The sequence below is a fragment of the Nicotiana tabacum genome, chromosome 2, assembly GCF_000715075.1.
Source record: "Nicotiana tabacum cultivar K326 chromosome 2, ASM71507v2, whole genome shotgun sequence".
In the NCBI taxonomy this organism is placed as follows: domain Eukaryota; kingdom Viridiplantae; phylum Streptophyta; class Magnoliopsida; order Solanales; family Solanaceae; genus Nicotiana; species Nicotiana tabacum.
In genome coordinates this window covers 115,295,640-115,316,527 of record NC_134081.1, presented here as the reverse complement: position 1 = coordinate 115,316,527, position 20,888 = coordinate 115,295,640, and the positions used below count along the sequence as shown (strand labels likewise).

Below are 20,888 nucleotides of genomic sequence, written 5' to 3'. Positions count from 1 at the left end.
TTGAAAAACTGAAGGTTTTCGAGAAATATGAGACATCTAAGTCGGTGAAATGCGTAGAGAGCGAAAATAACATTTTCTAATTTTTTATTTTTATTTTGAGAAAATAGCACAAACAAACGAGAATTATGGGTTAATTTTGGGCAATTTCTCACATATAGTCCTACTAAAATAACATCAATATTGGGACAGGGAGGAAAATTATTTTCTTCCCTTTATTTGATTTTGTTTAATTCAAAAAAAAAAATGAGCTTTCTTTCTCATTAATTCACAAGACCGAAATAATTTTCTCTTTCTATTTTCTTTCCTCGTAGCCAAACAACATTAGTAAGAAAAAAAATAGGAAAAAGTTTTTCCTACGCTTTTCTCCGAACTAATAGTTTCAAACTTCTTTTCGGCCGAAAGTATTTTCTCGGGGTAAAAGTATTTTTTTTTTAAAAAAAATAAATATTTAACCAAGCTTTTAGAAAGCAAAAAAATATTTTTGAGTAGAAAAAGAAATAGCTTTTGAGAAGCAAAAAAATAATAACTTTTCTCCAAAAGTACTTTTTTAAAATATATTTTTGAAAAAAATACCTTGACAAATACTAATTGCTCTGATTTTAGAATATTGGCCAAAAATGCTTATAAGCCTTAGTTCACCGGCAGGTAACTCTACCATTTCAATACTCTTCTTTTATCTTTTTTTTTCAAAGGTTGGATAAGATAAAGCGACAGTTCTCTCAAGGGTTTTAGAACCAATCTACCATTCCCTGCTTCATCTGGGTTTAAGAAAAGGGTAAGCTTATTGTTCTATGAAACCTCCTTTTGCGTTTTGGTTGCAAACATGTATAGATGGGAACCCATTTCTTTTTTTATTTTTTTGCTCCTTTTTGCTTGAACAGAGTATCTTTTTTAGAAATTAGTGCTCCCTCAACTCCCTCTTATATCAAGGTGTTTTAATTGACTGTATAATTTGGATGTTAATCTGATTGTCTGTTATATTTGTGGTATTGAAGGTTGAAATGTTAGTTTATTAGAGAAAATTCACATCAAAATTTGAAATTTGAGTAAATAAATTTTTTTGGATGTGAAGGTTCTATAGAATCATATAATTAATAAATGGTGTAAATATTCTAGGAACATCTCAAAATGAGGAAACTGTATTTTAAATGTGAAGGGGGAGTAATAATTTTGCTGGAAGTGGATGGTACTACTCTTCCCTTAACCAGAGGTCTCGGGTTCGAGCCCTGGGTATGGATAAATCATTGGCAGCGAGTGCTCCCCCAATGGGGGCCCTACACGGCGCTAATCTGAATATAGTCAGGCTCCAATGCGAGTACCGGACACCGGGTGGGAAACCAAAAAAGAAAAATTTGGAAAATAGTTCATAGGCTAGAACTTAACTGAGTCAACTGCTGGTGCAAACCTGAAATTTTACATTTGCTTTAATATGTGCACTAAGCAAGGATGAAACTATCATTCCAAGCCCCCAATAGGTCTGATTGATACCATCCTGTTGCTACCGAGCAAACTTGGTCTTGAATAGGCTTCACATTCACATCTTTCTTTGGAAAATAAGAGATATGGGCCAGTTTCTCCCCCCAAGAAAAAAGGTTTCTTTTGATTGTATCAGGTCAAGGCGACTTACTTTTATGAATTCAGAAACAATTGGGCAAAAGCAGTTAATGTACTTCATGTAAATATATATTTGTTTGTTCTGATAAGTACCATTTGACTAGAAGATTCGAGATGAAATGCATCATAACTTGCTATAAAATGCTCTAGACATATGATATTTGATTGGTTAGTAATACTTTAAACACGATTGAAGGAGCTTTTAAGAAGAGCAAATTAGGGCTGTGGTAGTTCATTTGATTGAGATTCCTACATCAGGACTATTTATAAGTGATGCATCATAATCCATAAATCATGCTTGTGTGATTTGTACTGCGTAATTTGAGATTCTTGTATTTCTCTCTGACATTATGTTGGAAGATACAAGCAGTAATTGTGTGCATTTAATATACTTGCTTTAGACTAACCTTCTGCTGACATTGTGCAGCTGAGGCTGGCTCCTTTTTCTTGTAATAGCAATACATTTGTATCATATGGCGAGTTTCATAACAATGCCTGCTTTAAGCTACTTATCCACCAACACTAGCAGCCTAGAACGAACAAATTTCCGCCCATCCTCCAGGGGATATCAAGGAGTTAGGGCAATGAGGACAGAGAAACCACTGGAAGAGTTGTATAATGTGAGAGTAGAGAGAAATGTAACAAAAGACCGACTAATGGAGCTTGGAGTTCCACGATGGTCAATGTGGAAAACTGGCAAATGTAAGTTACCTTGGGATTGGCATGTGGATCAGTTGGTTTACATTGAAGAAGGTGAAGTAAGGGTGGTACCTGAAGGAAGCCAAAGATTTATGCAGTTTGTCGCGGGAGACCTTGTTCGGTATCCTAAATGGTTTGAAGCTGATCTCTACTTCAATGACTTCTACCAAGAGCGATATAGCTTTCGAGCATATGGAGATAGCTAGTGAATTAATTTCCTGCAACTAGGCTCATAAAGATTTTAATTTCCTGGTTTTTGTGGGGCAGTTCACTTACTATAAGTTATTTGTTTCATTAGCATATTCAGGTTGCTGTTTTTGTAACACAAAATGGCAGAACATTGGTCTGTCTGTATGGGTTGGTGGCCAGATAGCATTCACTTTAGTAACCTTAACTTTTCCTTGGCCTTAGAAATAATGTGTGCACTGTTTTGCATGTTATATCTGTGAAACATCTATACAGATCAACTTTCTAATTCATTTGAGATAGTTCCGCCCAACTAACGGGGAATGAAATAGGTCAAATATAAATAACATTTTTTTTTAGTAAAGCACTTGTGAGACATGTTCCTTAATCTTTTCTAGATCTGGCAAAGCATAGGACTTATGATTTTTTCTCTTAACAATAGAACAATAACAATAAAGCTCTTTAACTTAACTAGCCACAAAGGGAAATATCATAAACTCGCATATTCAACTGGTTTAGTACGTAGTACGTACAAGCATACGGAGAAACTTGGAATACAATTCCACTATGCAGTATATGCAGTGTTTGGAGTTGATGGACTCTTTACATGTAAATAAACTTTGTAGAGTCACTGGAGTTCATCAACTATTTGCACCTGTAACAGGGACAGTCCCTCAAAAGGGTTGCAATTTACATTACTCTGGTAGTGCTCAAGATGCTATTGCTGAAATTCAAAATTGAGCATCATATACCAAATAAATATTCCTTCTTTCAAAAAATATAACCAAATAAATATTACTATCAGCACCTTAAGTCTATAGTACAAACACCCCGTGCAGATGGGACCAAAAGCAATGAGCCGAGCACACCAGCTCCTCAGCCCCCAAAAGAAATCAGAAATTAAGAGAAAAATAAGAGAAACTTGGTATCCACGAAACCCATTTTGACCTTCATTCTCTGGCGGCTAAGCTCATTACCATGGATGTGGGACCAAGTAACAAAATACAATTCTTGGGCCCACATCTACGGTTCATTAACTAGTAGAAAATAGTAAATTCTAGATTAGCAAGCAAGCTTTCTTCAACTACCCATATTTGTCCGTGAATTGGTGCTGGTAGCAATGACGACAGAAGAAGCGTATCTAGAGACGAGCACAGCTTCATTGCTCACAAAGTTGGAAGCTGCTACATCTTCTAAACGTTTCCAGGTCAATTCCCGTCTCTCCTGCGTCTCCTTGTTTTTTATCTCATCTTCTTGGAATCTCTCTAAACACTCATCAAAAAGTGCTTGATCAGCATCTGAAAAGATCTTCCTTACATTCGAGGTCAGACTTTGAACAGCTTGGTTCCAGTGACCATGGGTGTTTTTCTCCAAGGGGGAAAAAATTATGGGTAAGATCACTTCACGATTCTGAATTATTAGATTTCTAATGTGATCGTTATTCCACAGGAATAGAGCACGTTCAGCTACCTGCCAATTCAATGGGAAACGGAGACATTCAAGAGCAGAATAGACTTATGCAAATGATGATTCTAGAAGTAACAACTTGACAATCTTTTTCCAATAGGAAATATAGCCAAGGTGTATTTTGAGGTTTCTTACAAATAAAAATAGGCAGTGTGTATTTTGACGTTTCTCAGACAAGATTAGGTTGCTTTGTTATTCTGTTAACAAAGAACACATGCAGCTTGAAATTATCCTCCAGGCTCTAGCCATTTATAATAAAATTCAATTCATAAGTGACTTAGAATCATAATACAGAACCAACCAGGAAAATTGATAAATGGCAGTGTTAAAGAATTAAGGACATCTTAGCAGAACAAGAGAAATGAACCATGCGCAAAATATGAAACAGACAAAGAGGCAAAAGCATTTGACTAATTTGACGTATTCGTTACATTGATCACTGGAAAAAGTCAGGGAAGGCCGCAATTCCCAAGCCAAGCTATCTAAGTTAAATCTTCCTTTCAAAGTGGCTTTTTATGAGGTAATAATTTTATTAGTGTAGTGGGGGGAAATCCAAGGCATAGAGGGTAAACGAAAAGTAGATAACCTTGTGCAGAAAATTGCACCAAAATCTATGCTAATTGGACCTCATGGATGCCCCAAAAACTAACTAGAAGCAAAAGGCATGCCAAAGAGCTCAACTATTTCTTTATGTCCATATAACCCACATAAGGGCCAAAGGGCGAGAGGTTACATCCCAGCTCTGCATCTCAACGTTAAAGTGTTTCAAGGTGATGAATCCTCCATTACACATGAATCCCCCCCCCCCCCAAAAACACCCAGTACTTGAAAGTCAAGCAAACAATTGTCAACCACGAAAGCTGTGAAACAGTATACAACAACTAAGCCTCAATCCCTAGTTAGTTGGATTTGGCTGCATGAATCCTGAATATCATAAATGCTTTGTTTGGTTCCATGAAACAGTTTGTTAGGAAAAGGAAAGGGTGCCTACTCACAAGTAAAGCATGTTCCAACCATGTCTTAGAATTTTTTTTCATCTTTCTCACTCAAGGAATTCCACAATCTGACTAGAAATAGCATTTATTTATCATTTACTTCTTTTTTCTTTGAGATCATTTATATTTTCAAGTTAACTATAACAACATAAAAGCCTTGCCTTTCATTTATAGGTGGAACAATGATCCGCTTAGATAGACGCTCTATCAAACTTAAATCCTAGAGAATATCAAAAAAGTGCTGAGGAAACTCAACCAAGGAGACATAACATAAATCACAAAGGAGATAGCACTCTGCCCATGTGTTGTCGCTAAACACATAAATCACAAAGGAGATTAGCATTCTGACCATGTGTTGTTGCTCTGCAGAACTCATAAATCATTAAAAGATATAGTTTTGCGGGAATAAAAGAGAAAACACCAAATACTACTTACTGTCCCTTTTCCTCATAGATTTTAATCATCCACCCACGGCACGCAATACTTTTACACTTCCCTTACTAGTTTTTGTTATGACTTATCACGAATTGACAATGTTTGAAGTTATCATGCAAGTATCTCCTTCAGCTTCCTCTTTGATTTACAAAAGGCTATACACCTTCCATCTCATTTTGTCGTACCTGCTTTCTGGTTTACTGCATAACAAATTAACCTCTTTTCTGATATGCCAAAATAAACATTGCCAATCATAACAATACTCTACACATACTGGCAGCAATAATAGTAGTGGCAACAACTATAGAACTGTAGTAGTAAATTGTTCTAGCTTCTGCCTCAAAGTTGCACCGCTTTCCAACACCTGTGAAAACTTTGTGAGCTGAAACAATCCACAAGAGTTTAATCGTATTCGTTGGTGCTAACAAGTCAAAATAAATACAAGCTGAAACTCAACAAAGGAATTTTGCCTTATCTTCTTGAAACCATAACCAGGCTCACCAGGGAATGTGAAGGGCAATTGATACCTAAATTCTGCTTCAAAATGAGGGACCTTAACCGTGAGTCATCCTTGATCAATCTTTCTAGCCTACTGCCGGAAATCTAAGAACATGTAAATAATGTCTACAGAAACCATCCATCAACATATAACATGTCAAGATTAATGGATAGACCTGATCTCTATTGGGAAAAAGCAACTATAAGTGAAGCTTTGGCATCACAAATAGCTCGTGAACAAACTTGCCGTGTGTGTGTGTTTACCTGCGTTTCTGTGTCTGTGTCATATAAGGTGCCTAAAATATGACAAGCTGATGAGGCAAGATGTGAGAGCTTAAACTGAGTCTGATCATTTCCTTTATACTTCAGCAATCACAAATATTTTTAATGCATTCTTCAGTAAACAATGCTTGCTAGGTAGACTGGTTATACTCTGCTTCTAGACACAAATTTCTCCGCCTATTTGCTAATTTGGTATGAAATATATCTGCTGTTCAGCTGATTTGCAACTCTAACTAAGGAGTATTTAAACTTAGCCTAATTGCCTAAACTACTCCCAGTTGTGTATCTATCTATTTAAACTGAAGCTCAACAGCACTTTCTGTCCTCCTCCGTTCATATGATTGATGATATATCACTTGTAAGTTGTAAGCAGGGGCGGATGCAGGATTTTCGCTAAGGGGGTTCAAAAAAGAAAAAGTTAAGAAATTAAAAGAGATTGTGGCTAGTGAAAATTGAACCAGCCACCTCACAAAGGTTTTGAACCCCTTGACCGCTGAGCTATGCTTTTGGGTTGTCTCAAGGGGATTCAAAATATAATATATAGAGGCACAAAACAAATTTTGCCTTATATGTGCAGTGAAATTTTCTAGCGAGCCTGAACCCCCTTCTACCACCCTAAATCTGACCCTGGTTGTAAACCACTCATAAAACTTGGAGCACATGTGCTCGTCAAAGAACTAACAGCACGAGGTTCCTAAACCTATGGACTGGTCAAATTGAACGTTGAATAGGTCTTCCAATCGAAGCAAAAAAACGATATTAACTAAAGGAATGGTGGCGGTATGTGTATCATCAGCCCGTCAAAAGAAAGTAATAACAAAACTTTTTTAAGACCGAAACAGAAGAAGAAAAACAAGAATAACATGAGCAATAATAAGCATATACCGTTATTTAATCGTAATGTTTCACATTCATCCAGACATGACCAGTTCGCCAACTGGAATACCTCGTCATTTCTTCTTTATTATCATTCAAGAAACCACATTTGTGGTATTTCTTCTTTGTTATCTTTCGAATTAAGCTACAGTGAAATTATACTTTCCTCCATGCAGATACTGAGACAAACTTACTGAAAAAAACAATCTCAATCCAGTAGCAAATTTGTTATTAGCTCAGCTAATTCAATAACGGAAGAGATCAGTCATTATTCTCTCCTCCAAATATTTAATAAACCCACACTCCACCTGCGAATTTGTAAAGCACGGGAAACCCACAATAGGTTCCCTCATCTAACGAAGCACCGAACCAGAAAGATTTTTTAGTATGAATTGCCAAGAAGATGGAGGTAGAAACAGGGACCAACCCCAACATAAACTGAGAACTTCAAGCTAACAAAAAATGGAATCAAGAGGACCAGGATATAATACCTGAAAATGCGAGCAATTGAGACAACGACCAATCTGACGGAACAAAGGGACCACGCAACGTTGAAACTCTGCAGCTTGGGTAGCTTCCAGAACTTCCTCCAACTCACCAAGAAACATGACCTCCTTGCCACTATTGGTTACTGGCCAGTACTTCAAAAGTCCTCTGATCACAGTGTCTGCCAACTTGCAGTCTTTCTCCACAAATTGTGTGATGCAATACATGAGCTGTTGGTGATACATGGCTACACATTTAGGTTTGTGAAGGGGAATCAGTGCACGGACAAGAAAAAGCTTGTGCTCTTCCTTTAAAGGGAGAGCAAATCCATTGATTATACTGCCCAAGATCTCCAATAGTTCTGCTATTCCATTGTGCTTCTCAGTCTCAAAGATAAAGCGGTAAAATATATTATTTATGGCTTTCCTGATAAATGGCCTGTGCACCATGAACTTTCCATATACGCGATGAAGAATTGTCTTCAAGTATTCCCGCTCTCGTTGGTCCTCTGAATCAAACAGTTCAAGCAATCTCAAGACAAAAGAGTGGTCAATGTATCTTTTTGCAAGCTTGGCATCCGTCTCTGATGAAGCCACAAATCGCAGAAGAAACTCATAAACAACCTGAAGGTGAGGCCACGAGGGTTCCATAGTGGGCTCATCCTCTTCCGGATCAAACATATCCAGTAGCCCATTGTCATGATTCGGCGAGGGAAATGTCCTAAACAAATTGGCAGCAACCATTTTCGTTATTTCTTGCATCGTAACTTCATTAAACTTGGAATTCACAGATGAAATATAATCAACTAGTTCAAGCAATGTCTGCCTCTTGACATCCTTCTCCTTCAGATTCTTCGTAGGGTCGCCAAAATCAAACAGTACACAACACATTTGCAACTTCTTAATCAAAAGATTTTGCTTTTCTGAACTTGGGACATCTCGAAAACTTGGAAGAACCTCATAGGAGGATAACATGGAGTTCATAACAGAGGTTCCAGCCAGTTCATTAACCCGAAAAGGTTTTTTCCCTTGATTCGGCTTCACTGGGACATGATTCCCATTGCTAGCAAGCTGAGACACACCGGAACTTGTTGAATTCGACATTTTCCCTATATTTCCCGAGCCCTTTGATTTATTACTACTATTAGAGTTCGAATTTGAGTTCACTGATGAGAATGCTGAAACTTCACTATGATTCGAGTCACTGTTAGATGATGATGATGATGATTTTGACGGCTTCCGAGGAAGCTTCCCTAAAATCTGCTTAAACATGTCTACAAAAACCCCAAGCAAAAAACAAAATACTACCAACACTTGAACTACACAAAATGTGCATATAAAAGCCACAAAAATTGCAACTCTGTGGATTCAAATCGGAATTTGTCCATCCCATAGTAAGGCCATGGAAGGGCACAAAAGTAATTTCCTATAAATTGAAACAGACCATAGGCTTAAGTCATACCTTTGAAGAGTTAATGAAGAAATTCAAATCAGCTATCGAAATGGCTCGAATTCCCAAGCCGGAAATTGACAATACATTTTTGCCGCTATATTTGCCGCGGGCGGAGTTGACCATCGGCGAATTGAAGAAGAACAGGACGGAATTTGAATTTTGCAAAACCCTAGAATTTTGAACTATGGAGAGTGATAAGGGGAAATATGAGCTAAATTTTTTTAAGAAAGAAGGAAAATATGGCGAGGAAAAGGAATAGTGCAATAATACATAATAGTGGGACTAAAAGATAAAATCAATTAGTCAAAGGGCCCACATGTTCACAAGATGGGCCCACAACAGACAAGTTATCTCATGCTATTCGTGCTCCGAGGTTGCCTATTTACGCCTAGTCAATTTATGTTTGACTAAAGATGTCAAATGGGTGGATTTATACGGAATGAATTATGACTAAACTCATTTCGAATTTACTTGAGTAAATTAATTTGTCAATTTAAGTTAATCGGTTCTACTCGATATTATTCTTCATTTGTTCATTTAGTTTATAATATGTTTAATCTCTAAACAAAAGAAAATCTTTTAATTGAATAAAGATATTTTAAAAAGCATTTACTAGGATCGGCGAGTTAATAAATATTTTTTCAGTCCAACCCGCTAATTTGGCGAAATTACAAAAATAATTATTTTTGGACTAGTAACTGAAAATATCTGTATATTTAAAATTCGTTCAAAACCCACGATACTTATTATGGTGTTTCGTTGTTAAAAGTGATTGTTTTTCAACAAATTTTCGAACACAAATTATTTTTCAAAAATTGATACAAAATGACTAGACCGTACAATTTTTACTTAATTTGGATGGATTAGACAATTGTAGAGCCCGACTCGTAGTAGATGACTTTGAAATGTACCAAAAGAAATAAACTTTGAAGTTTTATTTCGTTTTAATATTTTTCAGGCAATTCCATATGTTTGTTCACTTTCACTAATATATGACATTGCTCTATTATTCACATATATACATACAATCATATCATAATTTCGAGTAAACATCAAAGAGCATCATTATTTCTTTTATATCTGTAATCGTTAGTTTCATTTGCTTAAGTTTACTCCACTTTTGTAATATATTTATCGGAAAAGGGTCAAAATGCCTTTAACTCATTGAAAATTGCTCTAATTTGCCCCTCTTCCACCTATTGGATTATAAATGCTCTTAACGTTAATTTTCGGACTGCAAATGCCCCTTCTTCTAACAGAACTATGACACGACATATGTGGGGCTTTTATCAAATAGGTGGCACTGGTTTATTGGTACACATAGAGATATTAGACCCAACATAAATAACACAAGACTAATCCAAAAATCAACCCCTCTCGAAAAATAATTCATCTTCCTCAAAACCAAATCCTCTTTATCTCTAAACAACACTCAAAAAGTGATGGAGACTTTTCATGGTTGTCACTTGTCGATGGGCTAAAGGGGTTTTCTTTCTATGCTAACTTAGTTTTAAGGAGATGATAAAGATTTTTTATCGCTATGAATGGTGAATCTTTATCCATTTTTGTAGCTTCCAATCACTGTTTTTCCCCATTTTTTCCTTCATTCTAATTTTACATTCCATCGCTTATATTTTACAATTCATGAATATACATACCGGAGAAAAATTCATGAATAAACGTGAGATCAAATGTTTAATACTATGAATGAGTAAATAAATTATTGAATTGAACTTACGCTTGATTTTTACTCATATAGTGAGAGGGTTTATATATTAAGGGATGTCAACCTCTTACTATTCTTCTTGGATATTCCAATAATTAAAAGATACGTCGCTAAATTAGAAACCAAATTGAAGTATCTATAATTTATCAACAACATAAAATACAATCACTTCAAACAAAAGAAAAAAAGGAAAGAGAAGAAAAATATAAAAATTTAAAAGGGTATAACTCTAAATTTTTCTTAAACCTTCTCTTTTATCGTGCAAGAGAATTTCAACCTTTTGTGACAATGGCTTTCAATCTTCAGATGGAAAATAGGTTTGAGATAAAATGTCTTGGGTTTAAGGTTAGTCTAAATGGGTGGGGTTATTTGTGCTGGGTTTGATAGCTTTATGTGTACCAATAAATCAGTGCCACGTATTTAATGTAAAGCCCCACGTATGCCATGTCATAGTTCTATTAGAAGGAGGGGCATTTGTAGTAAAAAAATTAACGTTAAAGGCATTTATGGTCCAATAGGTGAAAGGATGGCATACTTGAGCCATTTCCAATACGTTAAGGTCATTTTTGACCCTTTTATGTATATGTATTAAATATGTTTGTCTTTTATTTATATTTTTGTTGTCGCTTTTTTAGCGGTATATTTTTTACCAGAGACAAAATATAATCATTTAAGGTGTAATTGAACAATATTAAGCTAATTTCAAATACTTACAACCTTGTGGGGGGTGGCGAATCGTAACTAGGGGCGACCAATCCATAAAGCAAGTAAATCTGCTTTAGGCCCCACATTTGTGGGGATTCCATTTTTTGTTTACACCTAATAGGTTATGTATAAGTTTTTAAAAATGTTACGTTAAGTGAAAATGTTTGATTTTTTTCTTTAACAATTATAGAGAAGAAGGATTTGCAATTGCTATGATTTCTGCCACGAAAATTGCTCTTGAAATAAATATCGAACCCGAATTTCGTAAGAAACGTATAATATATAGGAAGTAACAATTTAATAAGAATGTTGATAATAAAATCTCAAAATCTTTCGAATAGTCCTTTGGAGTTGATTACTTTATACATAGTAGACAAAGCTATTTTTTTACTTCAAAATAGGTTTGACCAATTCGAAACATATGAAAATATTTTTGGTTTCTAGTTAGCGTAAAAATTAAGATCACTATATAATGGAAATTTGAGGAAATACTGCCTTAATCTTGAATGTTCCTTAAAGCATAATAATCAATTTGATATTGATAGTTTAGATTTATTTTCGGAATTAAAAATATTAAGAAAAATAATACAATTAGAAGATAACAATTTAATTGATACACTCGGTCAAATAAAAAGATTTGATTCTTTTTCCAATGCCTATATTACTCATGGAATAATGTTAATAACTCTTGTTACCGTTGCTTCAGCTGAAAGAAATTTTCAAAATTAAATTTGATAAAATCTTACCTAAGATCAACAATGTCTCAAGAAAGGTTAAATGGATTAATTATATTGTCAACTAAGAAAGACTTATTAGGAGTTATTGATTATAAGAATATTACTAATAACTTTGTATTTAAGAAACGCTAGAAAAATAGACTTCAAATAATAAATATTTTTAAAAAAAAATGAAGGCCCTTCGTAAAGCTTGGCTTTAGGCCACAAAACTCGTCGGACCGCTCCTTATCGTAATAATGTATATTTCTCTTATGTTTTCTATAAGTTTCATATATTGTAAAGGATTAATCCCTGAAGGGAATATTCTTAAAACGCTCAAATTTAGTGTCAGTTTTCCTTATATAATATGCTTAGGAGTTTGAGACACACATTAACCTCTCAATCCATCTAATATGAAATGGTCCAGGGTAATAATTTTAGAAAACTCAAACGGGAATATTCGATATTATAAAAACCCTATAGGTAAAAAGTGCAAATATCTCATAAATACAATTGAATCAGGGGTTGGACGCACGGTCCTAAATTGTCGCACGTATAGGAACAAAACCTCTGTGTCTCCGACCCTTCTCCTGCGCTCTCTCTCTCTCTCTCTCTCTCTCTCTCTCTCCCAGTCCTATGCTCTACTCTCCACCCCCCATTTTCCAGCAACTAGGGTTTTTGCTCCTCTCTTTCTCTACTAAAAAGGAGCTTTTCAACTGTTATCCATTTCCATTTTTACAGTTGTCATCACCAGGAAATTTTCCTTAGTGGGTCATTCATTTTCACTTAAAAAAAGAAAAAAAGATTGAGTCTTTATTGCTGGGTTTTGTTTATTCTTGAAGACTGAGCTGAAAGATTGATGGCTAAGACTAAACCTGGAAAAAAAGACCTTGATTCTTACTCTATCAAGGGCACCAACAAAATCGTTAGACGTAATACACCTCCCCCCCCCTCCCCCGGCTCTTTATTGCTGTACCTTTATGATTGTGCTTGTGTTTAATTTATTTCTTGTTTTGATCAATTTGGATTTTGGTAATCTGATTTGTTATGTGCAAAGAAGGATAAAGTTGGTCCTTTTTTGGTGTTACAAGATTTTTACTTTGTCTCATTGAAGTAATACTCTTTTTTTTCCCCCTTCTATGCTTTGTATTATAGATTGTCTATTAGTACTATCTTTTTGTTGAGCAATTTTTTTTATGAATATGGTGTTTGGACCAGCTTCTATACACCTCGACTACCTACCACCAGCATATGTACCGAATAAGTGTGGCCACCAAGACTTGGGCTTTGCCTCTACTTGGATTTGAACCTGGAACCACATGGTTTTCCTTCCACTTCATTAACTACTAGGACACACCCTTGAGTGCCTTTTGTAAAGCATTTATTTGTAGCTCATTGGGCTTTGCCTTCCTAAATTGTTTGGCCATTCTTTAACTTTGCTTTAATTTTTCTACGATCAGTGTGTAGTTGTTGTACTAATACACACACAAAAGAAAAGCACACATATTTTGTGTATTGTGGACTTTGATGAGATTTGGGGCGTTTTCTTCTCTTAAATATTAGCATTTGCACCCCCCTCCCCCCTCACCGCGCGCACAGTCCTTTTCAGTTATTTAAGTTTTCGATTGTTGGAGGTCGTTAGACTGAAAAATTAAACTGCTTTGAACTTTCTTTCTCAGCTGGTGATTGTGTGTTGATGAGACCATCTGATTCTGATAAACCTCCGTACGTGGCAAGAGTAGAGAAGCTTGAGTCTGATCACCGGAACAATGTGAAGGTCAAAGTTAGATGGTACTACCGACCTGAGGAGTCTATTGGTGGTCGCAGACAATTCCATGGGGCCAAAGAGCTGTTCTTGTCAGATCACTTCGATATGCAAAGTGCACACACCATTGAAGGGAAGTGCATAGTGCACTCTTTTAAGAACTACACCAAATTGGAGAATGTGGGCCCTGAGGATTACTTTTGTAGGTTCGAGTACAAAGCTGCCACAGGGGGATTTACTCCTGACCGCGTCGCTGTGTGAGTTTCTACTAGCTTTGCTCCAGAACATGAGAGCTATATTTTGCATTTTTAGTTTTGAATTTGAAAGTTATGCTCGTAGTGTTTACTAACACCTGGATACTTTGGGATGTTTTTATTTTGAAGGTATTGTAAATGTGAGATGCCCTACAACCCTGATGATCTGATGGTGCAGTGTGAAGGATGTAAAGACTGGTAAACTGACAATGTCGACAAAATTAATCTCCTTTACACATGAACATGTCTTTTTTGCTTGTATGCATGGAAGTCAACAAGCATAGCTCCATTTAATGCTCTAGTTGAACATAAAAGGATATCTTTATATGTGCAATTACTTTCAGTTTAGATCGAAAGCAGCGAAAAAGGCAAATAAATATACAGTCCGCATCAAGGACTCAAAGCTTGAAAAGGAAACAAATATTGCATCTTTCCCCCTTTCTCGTATATCAGCATACGGGGCAAGTTTAGTTGGTTCGTTCGTGCATATTTTATCTTGTAAAGTGGATTGTTAAATTGTATTGCCTTTTAACTGTCCACTATCTACATTATCTTACTATTTCAATCAGGTGCACAACAAACATACATAAATATTACATTTTGCAGACTTATAACTGTCATGATATTTTACTTGCATTTCAGGTAGTCTTGTAGATGAAATTCCTGTGTATCATGTAAGCATGAAATGCTGATCCATGTAAATTCGAGCTGCGACTGCCCTTTGTTAAAAATCCAGTTGAGGCAAACTTAAATAAGAAATTTGAGTTTGAATGCTGATATCACCCACGCATGTGTATACATATGTACTGTACCCGTCTATGTCCATGTCATTGCTGAAGTGAAAAATATTGCTGTGGGGCATTATTAGGTATACAGATACAATATTATATCATATGGAAGTTCCACCAGAATCTGGATTTGTTGCCAAGTGCCCACGTAGAAGACACATGGGTCCTGACAAAGTGACAAGTTTACGTTAAGTTTAAAATGATTGACTAAAATATCTAGATCCAATTGGTGTCTTTATATCTTATGAATTGGATGCAAAGCTCTGATGGTGCCAGAAATCTTGTATGTCAAAATTACATGTGGTTTCAAGGCTCTATGATGAGTTCAGCAACGTCACATTGGTTAAGCAATACTTGAGGACTGTATTGTTTATATGATATGGCATAGAACTAAAAAAAGGAAGTGTAACTTCATCAGTATGGTGTGGAATGTGAATCAGGGAAAGTGAAAATGTTCTCGTCTTTTTAATTGCCTCCATTGGCTTTGGGTGAAATGGCTGCATTATTCAGCATCTGTATGTTAGGAGGCCTGAGTTGTTATGAAGTCTGTTTATCTTAATCTAATTGTCCGTGTTATGATTATCTGATAACTGTGTCTATAAGAAAGTCTTCTCATTTTCCTTGCAATTTTATTGCAGGTTCCATCCCTCTTGTATGGGTATGACCATTGAAGAAGCAAAGAAATTAGAGCATTTCTTATGTTCTGACTGTTCCTCAGAAGATGATGGCAAACGTCCCTTGAGCTCATTTCATGTTTCACCACCTGTTGAGTCAAAGGTAAAATTTCTGTTGCACACACTTGGTAACCTTTGACATGATAGTATTAGTATTATTTGCAGATGTTGTGTCTCAAGTCAATTAACAAACTGTTGTTGTTTGTGATTGAGAGGGTAATGGTGGTGGGTGGACTTTTTGCACTATGTTCTTATGTGTGGCCTGATGTGAGGATAATTTTGGACGGAGAAGGTTGCACTCAGTAAGTGGCGCATATTTAGTTTGGTTATATCTAACATATCAGATTCTATTAGAGTGAAAGGAGGAGCGGACCTGAGAAAGGGTATCTCCTAAGTCATGATGTTACCTGCTCATTTAATACACTGAGCTACTGATACAATCAATAACTAGTGACCAAACTAAGCTGGTTTCAATCTCTCGCTGTTGAGTTCCTCGAAGGAAAGAAAAAGGTTCAAAACATGGATGACCTGAGGATGGAGAATGTCGCAAGTTTTAGGCCTATGTGACAACTTAGATAACATGAACTTAGATCCTGCGGAACTATGTCATACTTCAGATAGGTTCACCATAGTTAACAAGTGGGATTACTCAAAATACTCGCTATTAGTAGTAAGATAGCCTTTAGAATTAGGAACTGCTTTCACTGACAATAGAAGTACATTGGTTGGGTAGAATCTCACTAGGTTTTACCAACATAAAGAAAATTTCCACTTTCCCTTTTGAAGTGTCCTTATTTGGCTGGACTTTGGGAATGAGATATGGCATGAAGATAAGTTATAAAAGTAGGTATAAAGCTGAGATAAAGTTAACTTTTGAGAGATTTATGACTTTAAATAGTGTAAGTCTCTAGTATCACATCCATGTTACCTTTAATCAATGAATTAACTTTGCCTCAATTTCAAACTAGCCACTATTTTTCCGATTGCCATGAACCTACCTCAACCCCTCTTCTTTTATCCAAGCTTGTGACTGAAAATGCTCATATAAGAGAAGTTACCTTTGTATTTGTTTTTTAATTAGTCTTTAGGTATTGGAGAAGGATCTGATAAGGTGGGAAGGGGGGGGGGGTTACTCTTTTAGGAAAATGGCATATATTTAGAATAATTCAGAAGGAAAAGTTGGGCAATTACATGTGACATTAATCTGGGGTATTCGGTAATTGTTGCTTCACTAACCATATGTTCACGCTAAGGTGCAGAATTAGCTTCCCTTTGTATGGTGTCGTGTCATTTGGTTTTGAATCAAGCTTGTGAGTACTGTATCTGATTCTTTTAGAATGTCTGTGGTAACTTATTTGGAGATATATAGGAGTTCTGGTACCTTGGAACTGATGTAAATTGTTGCAAAGGTCTTTATAAAAAATAATTAAAAAAGGAAGAATCATTGCAAAGGTTAAATCTCAAAGATGAACTCCTAGATATTGTTCTAATCTTCTATGCTGTCTAGAGAGTTGCATATTACTTTCATTTCTTCCGCTTTAAATTTGCTTCATATAAAATACGCAGGCTCTGTAAGCTTGCACTATCAGGAAAAAATATTTAGGCTTTGTATAAGAGGAGTTAAGTAAGCAGTAAACTTTTAACTTGAACGTGAGGTTTGATGTCATAATGATATCAGGTTGCTCTAGACATCACCAGCAGAAGTTGTAGGACTGGTTGTCAATAAGTGATGATCATGTTATATGATGTTTTTAGGTGCATATAATCATGCATTTCATTTCCACTTCCTACAAATTCTCACCTTCTGATTCTTGTAGATTTCCATAATGTACCCTGGGACAGTTTTGATGGAATTAACAGGATAAATATATCTACTTTCAAAAGCTTTTCAGTTAGCGTAGTGCTGGTTGTGTGGTCATTCATATTTTATATGTACCTTTGGCATGCAACTCGTACACGGGGCTCGGCCCATCATATCAATAAAGTATTAACTTGTAGAATGTTCTATATGTTATTTAATTCATTTCTTGAGTTGCTTCATGTAATACCTTATTGTTCACTCTTCTTCCTTCTTCATATATTTTTTCTGAAGTCGAAGGGGTATCCAATCTTTTGTAGCTGAGGGATCTAGGGAAATTTGCATGTCAATAATTTTGGAGAAACGGAATCACTGAGCACATGCAAACCACGTGGGCAAAACCTCGCTAATCCCCCCCCCCCCCCAACAACCCCCCTAACCCTTTTGACACGGAGAGTTCTGAACCAGTGCTTGTCAAAGTTGATTTTAGATTTGGATCTTGTGCCCTATGAGACTCGAGTTTCTTAAGGTATTTTTTTTTTTGAGGTAATTGATGTCGATATTTCTTCCTATCATCGTACTTTATGTAAGAATTAAGAGGGAAGAAGAGTAGATTATGCAGTGACATTTAATGTAAGAAACTAAGGGTAGGGAGAGAAATGGCTGTTAACGGAAAAGTAAAGGAGGGTGGTTGATTGACTTCTCAGGTTGTTGATTCAAATCTCTTATCTTCCTGTAACGGTGAATGTTTAATAGAGTGGCAGAATGGTTGGTAATTGGGGTGATATGAGTGGCTGACTGTTAGAAGGAGAAGCGGATATGGGGTGAGGGGAGAGATAGGCTGGGCATGGGCATAGCTGAATAATCATATGTTGAGCTATTTATTGGAATATTACCTGCTGACATGTAGATAGGAATTAAAAAAAAACTACATATGCATCCATGTACATCTTTCTATGTTCCTCAAGTCACATCATTTTATTTTTGATAACTGAGAAATCCACTATTTCCAACTTTGAAACTCGGTGGATAAAGGCCTTTCTCTACTGTCAAAGCCTGAATTCAAACTCTCAACCCATGATGTGCTTATCTTCATTGAACCAAAGCTGTGGGGGTTCCTCGAGGGGATTGCATCATGACAATGCTATCATTGAAATTTAAGCTCTTGTTTGTAATCTTGATTAAAGTTTATCTGTAGTTGGCAACCATTTAATCTGAACTGCCAGTATTCCCATTGCTAGGTGGAGTCGAAGCGAAGGAAGAGATAAATAGCTGACCTTGATGCAGTATGAGGAGGTACGCATTTTCTTGCCTAGCTCTGGCATTGTTGTATGTGTTATCAAATTGTATAGCACTGAGAGGATACTATCCTTTTTCCAAAAGCCAGAAACCCTTCTATTATTTACTGTGGTAACTTGCTATTTATTAAAGTTTATGCACTAGACTGTGTTGTCAACTGAATGCAATTTGTGTGTCCTAAATGCGTAATAACTGTATATTGCAGAGTCTACCAAAAGATTAATCCTAATTGGTAAAAGTATCATAAACATTTTAAGTCTAGGTGTCTTTTTCTATGTTTTATTTAGTTTATAATTATGACTTTCCTCTTCCTGTGTCTTCCCCTATTGTTCTTGAAAATGGAGAAGTAGGATGTCTGGTTTAGATAGGAAGCTGGATGTATGATGACAAGTCTCTAGGAGCTGATGCTGATCAAGAATTTCGTATTGACGAATAAGAACTTTGCCTGATCTCGAGTTGCAATATCTCTGGAGTCCTTATTTCATAGCGCTATAGCATTTGCTCTATCTCTATTTTAAATAGCAAACAACTTAAACTAGCACTTCTCGGATCAGGCTAGGCTAGCCTCTCCAGCTGAGTTGGGGCGCCAAGGCCATGTATGCACTAGCAATTGGTACATAGGAGAATGCAATCTGCAGATGCATATTGAGTTGGTTAAAATTGGTAAAATTGAGTTGTGATCTAATTCACTTAAATGTTCCTGTGAATTCGTCGACCGATGGTGATCTCTTGATCTAGGTCATGGCAACATGCTTGTAAATTAGTACCAGAGAGCTTGCTTCATCATCTGAAAATGAAGTTATTTTTGCTACTTAGTTGATTTGGGGTGGGCGTTCGGATTGCATATGGAAATTTCTCTTTGGATTTTCGGTTTTCGGATTGAAGAAATGACAATCCAAATCCAATTCAAATAAGTTCAGATTGGATTGGATTGGATTTTTTAAGTTCGGTTTTGGATTAATCGGTTTGGATATTTTGAATTTTCGGTTTTGAGCATATAAGTTGAGATGTTTCTTCTTTTTACAAAAAATGAATATCCAAATGAAGTATTCATGTTAAATTGTCTGAAAAGTTCCTCATTCTAGCCTCAATTATCAAAATGAAGTATTCAAGTAATGAAATTATTGTCAAAAAAATATAATAGACATTAATACGGCCGATAAGAAGTAGAAATAGTAAAATCATGTCCAAATAAAAAGTGTTCTCACGGTAACTTAGTAATTAATATATTGAATATGGGATAATATCTAATGGGTAGGGTATTGAACTTATTACTATTGACATATGGATAATGGACTAAATATCAAGTTATAAGAATTTCGGATTTTCGGATATTCAAAAATTCGAAGTACCAAATCCAATATTTAAAATTTTTTAAAATTAAATCCAAAATTAAATTCGTAATCTGAAAATCCAAATCAAAAATTCAAAAAATTCGGATTTCGGGTTTGCCCAAACTATGCCCACCCCTAATCTTGAGAAGGTAGAGAGGCACATGAGAATTGAATTTGAGTGGTAATTACACAATTTGGCTTGTTTGTCGGATCATGTAATTACTTGGTGTAATATAGTCTATTGTAATTGAAGAAATGCGATCACACTGCAGTTTTCAAGGGGAGGGGTTAAGAATTGCTAACAACTGCATATTGTAAATATATTTAAAGAAGGCAACTTTTCAAATTTCTTTCTTATATTTCTATTTATAAATATAAATATAAATATAAATATAAATATAGCCTCCATCTTAAACATACTATTTCTTTTCTTATTTTTTGGCCATTTTTTGACAATGAAGTAAATGTTGAATTTTTAATTTTAATGACAAGAGTTGGTTAAACAATGACTTTGTCATTGAATCTCTGACTAACTAGCACAAATCAAAACTCAATAATTAAACAACAACAACAATTACGCCAAGCTGGGGTTGGTTATACGAATCCTCACTTGTTTGTATAAAAAAGTTGGTTTAAATTTTTTATATTCATTTTAGAAGTCAAAAGAATCTGAATATGTATATTCTATTTGCGAACAAATATGATGTCCACAAGCTACCTTGGGAACTTGAAGGAATCAGCCAAAAAATTCACTATTTAGGCTACACCCTGTGAAGCAATCCAACTTTGCTCCAAATTCCTCGTAAGAATTATTTTGAGCGTAAAAACTAGTCATTATT

General features: G+C 35.7%; 2 protein-coding genes and 1 long non-coding RNA gene across 6 annotated transcripts; 2 read left to right on the top strand and 1 right to left on the bottom strand.

Moving 5' to 3' along the window:
* The first annotated feature begins 654 nt into the window (after positions 1 to 654).
* Positions 655 to 2,753, top strand: LOC107779769 (uncharacterized). Its single transcript, XR_012702764.1, has 2 exons — positions 655 to 775; positions 2,042 to 2,753. It is a non-coding gene; the product is annotated as an uncharacterized LOC107779769 (long non-coding RNA).
* A 467-nt stretch (positions 2,754 to 3,220) lies between these two features.
* LOC107779767 (serine/threonine protein phosphatase 2A 59 kDa regulatory subunit B' zeta isoform-like) lies at positions 3,221 to 9,234 on the bottom strand. The gene is made up of 2 exons (XM_016600253.2): positions 7,544 to 9,234; positions 3,221 to 3,969 (listed from the first exon to the last, which is right to left on the bottom strand). The coding sequence occupies exons 1-2, from the start codon at positions 8,807 to 8,809 to the stop codon at positions 3,580 to 3,582; spliced, it is 1,656 nt and encodes a 551-aa protein (XP_016455739.1). The 5' UTR covers positions 8,810 to 9,234; the 3' UTR covers positions 3,221 to 3,579.
* Positions 9,235 to 12,670: 3,436 nt separating this feature from the next.
* On the top strand, positions 12,671 to 19,530 carry LOC107779766 (chromatin remodeling protein EBS). 4 transcript variants are annotated; one of them, XM_016600250.2, is made up of 6 exons: positions 12,671 to 13,069; positions 13,817 to 14,159; positions 14,286 to 14,354; positions 15,583 to 15,721; positions 18,658 to 18,712; positions 19,066 to 19,530. In XM_016600250.2, the coding sequence occupies exons 1-5, from the start codon at positions 12,997 to 12,999 to the stop codon at positions 18,682 to 18,684; spliced, it is 651 nt and encodes a 216-aa protein (XP_016455736.1). In that variant the 5' UTR covers positions 12,671 to 12,996; the 3' UTR covers positions 18,685 to 18,712; positions 19,066 to 19,530. The 4 variants fall into 4 exon arrangements, with proteins under 4 accessions (XP_016455736.1, XP_016455737.1, XP_016455738.1 ...); XM_016600251.2 differs by having other exon boundaries at positions 19,063 to 19,287; XM_016600252.2 differs by having other exon boundaries at positions 19,060 to 19,195.
* The last annotated feature ends 1,358 nt before the right edge of the window (positions 19,531 to 20,888 follow it).

Excerpts from the sequence above, each read along its gene's own strand:
- LOC107779766 (XM_016600250.2), top strand. The coding sequence starts at position 12,997 with ATGGCTAAGACTAAACCTGGAAAAAAAGACCTTGATTCTTACTCTATC. Across the intron at positions 14,160-14,285 it reads ACTCCTGACCGCGTCGCTGT|GTATTGTAAATGTGAGATGC; the intron begins GTGAGTTTCTAC and ends TTTATTTTGAAG. Across the intron at positions 15,722-18,657 it reads CACCACCTGTTGAGTCAAAG|GTGGAGTCGAAGCGAAGGAA; the intron begins GTAAAATTTCTG and ends TCCCATTGCTAG.
- LOC107779767 (XM_016600253.2), bottom strand. The coding sequence starts at position 8,809 with ATGTTTAAGCAGATTTTAGGGAAGCTTCCTCGGAAGCCGTCAAAATCA. Across the intron at positions 3,970-7,543 it reads TCAATTGCTCGCATTTTCAG|GTAGCTGAACGTGCTCTATT; the intron begins GTATTATATCCT and ends TTGAATTGGCAG.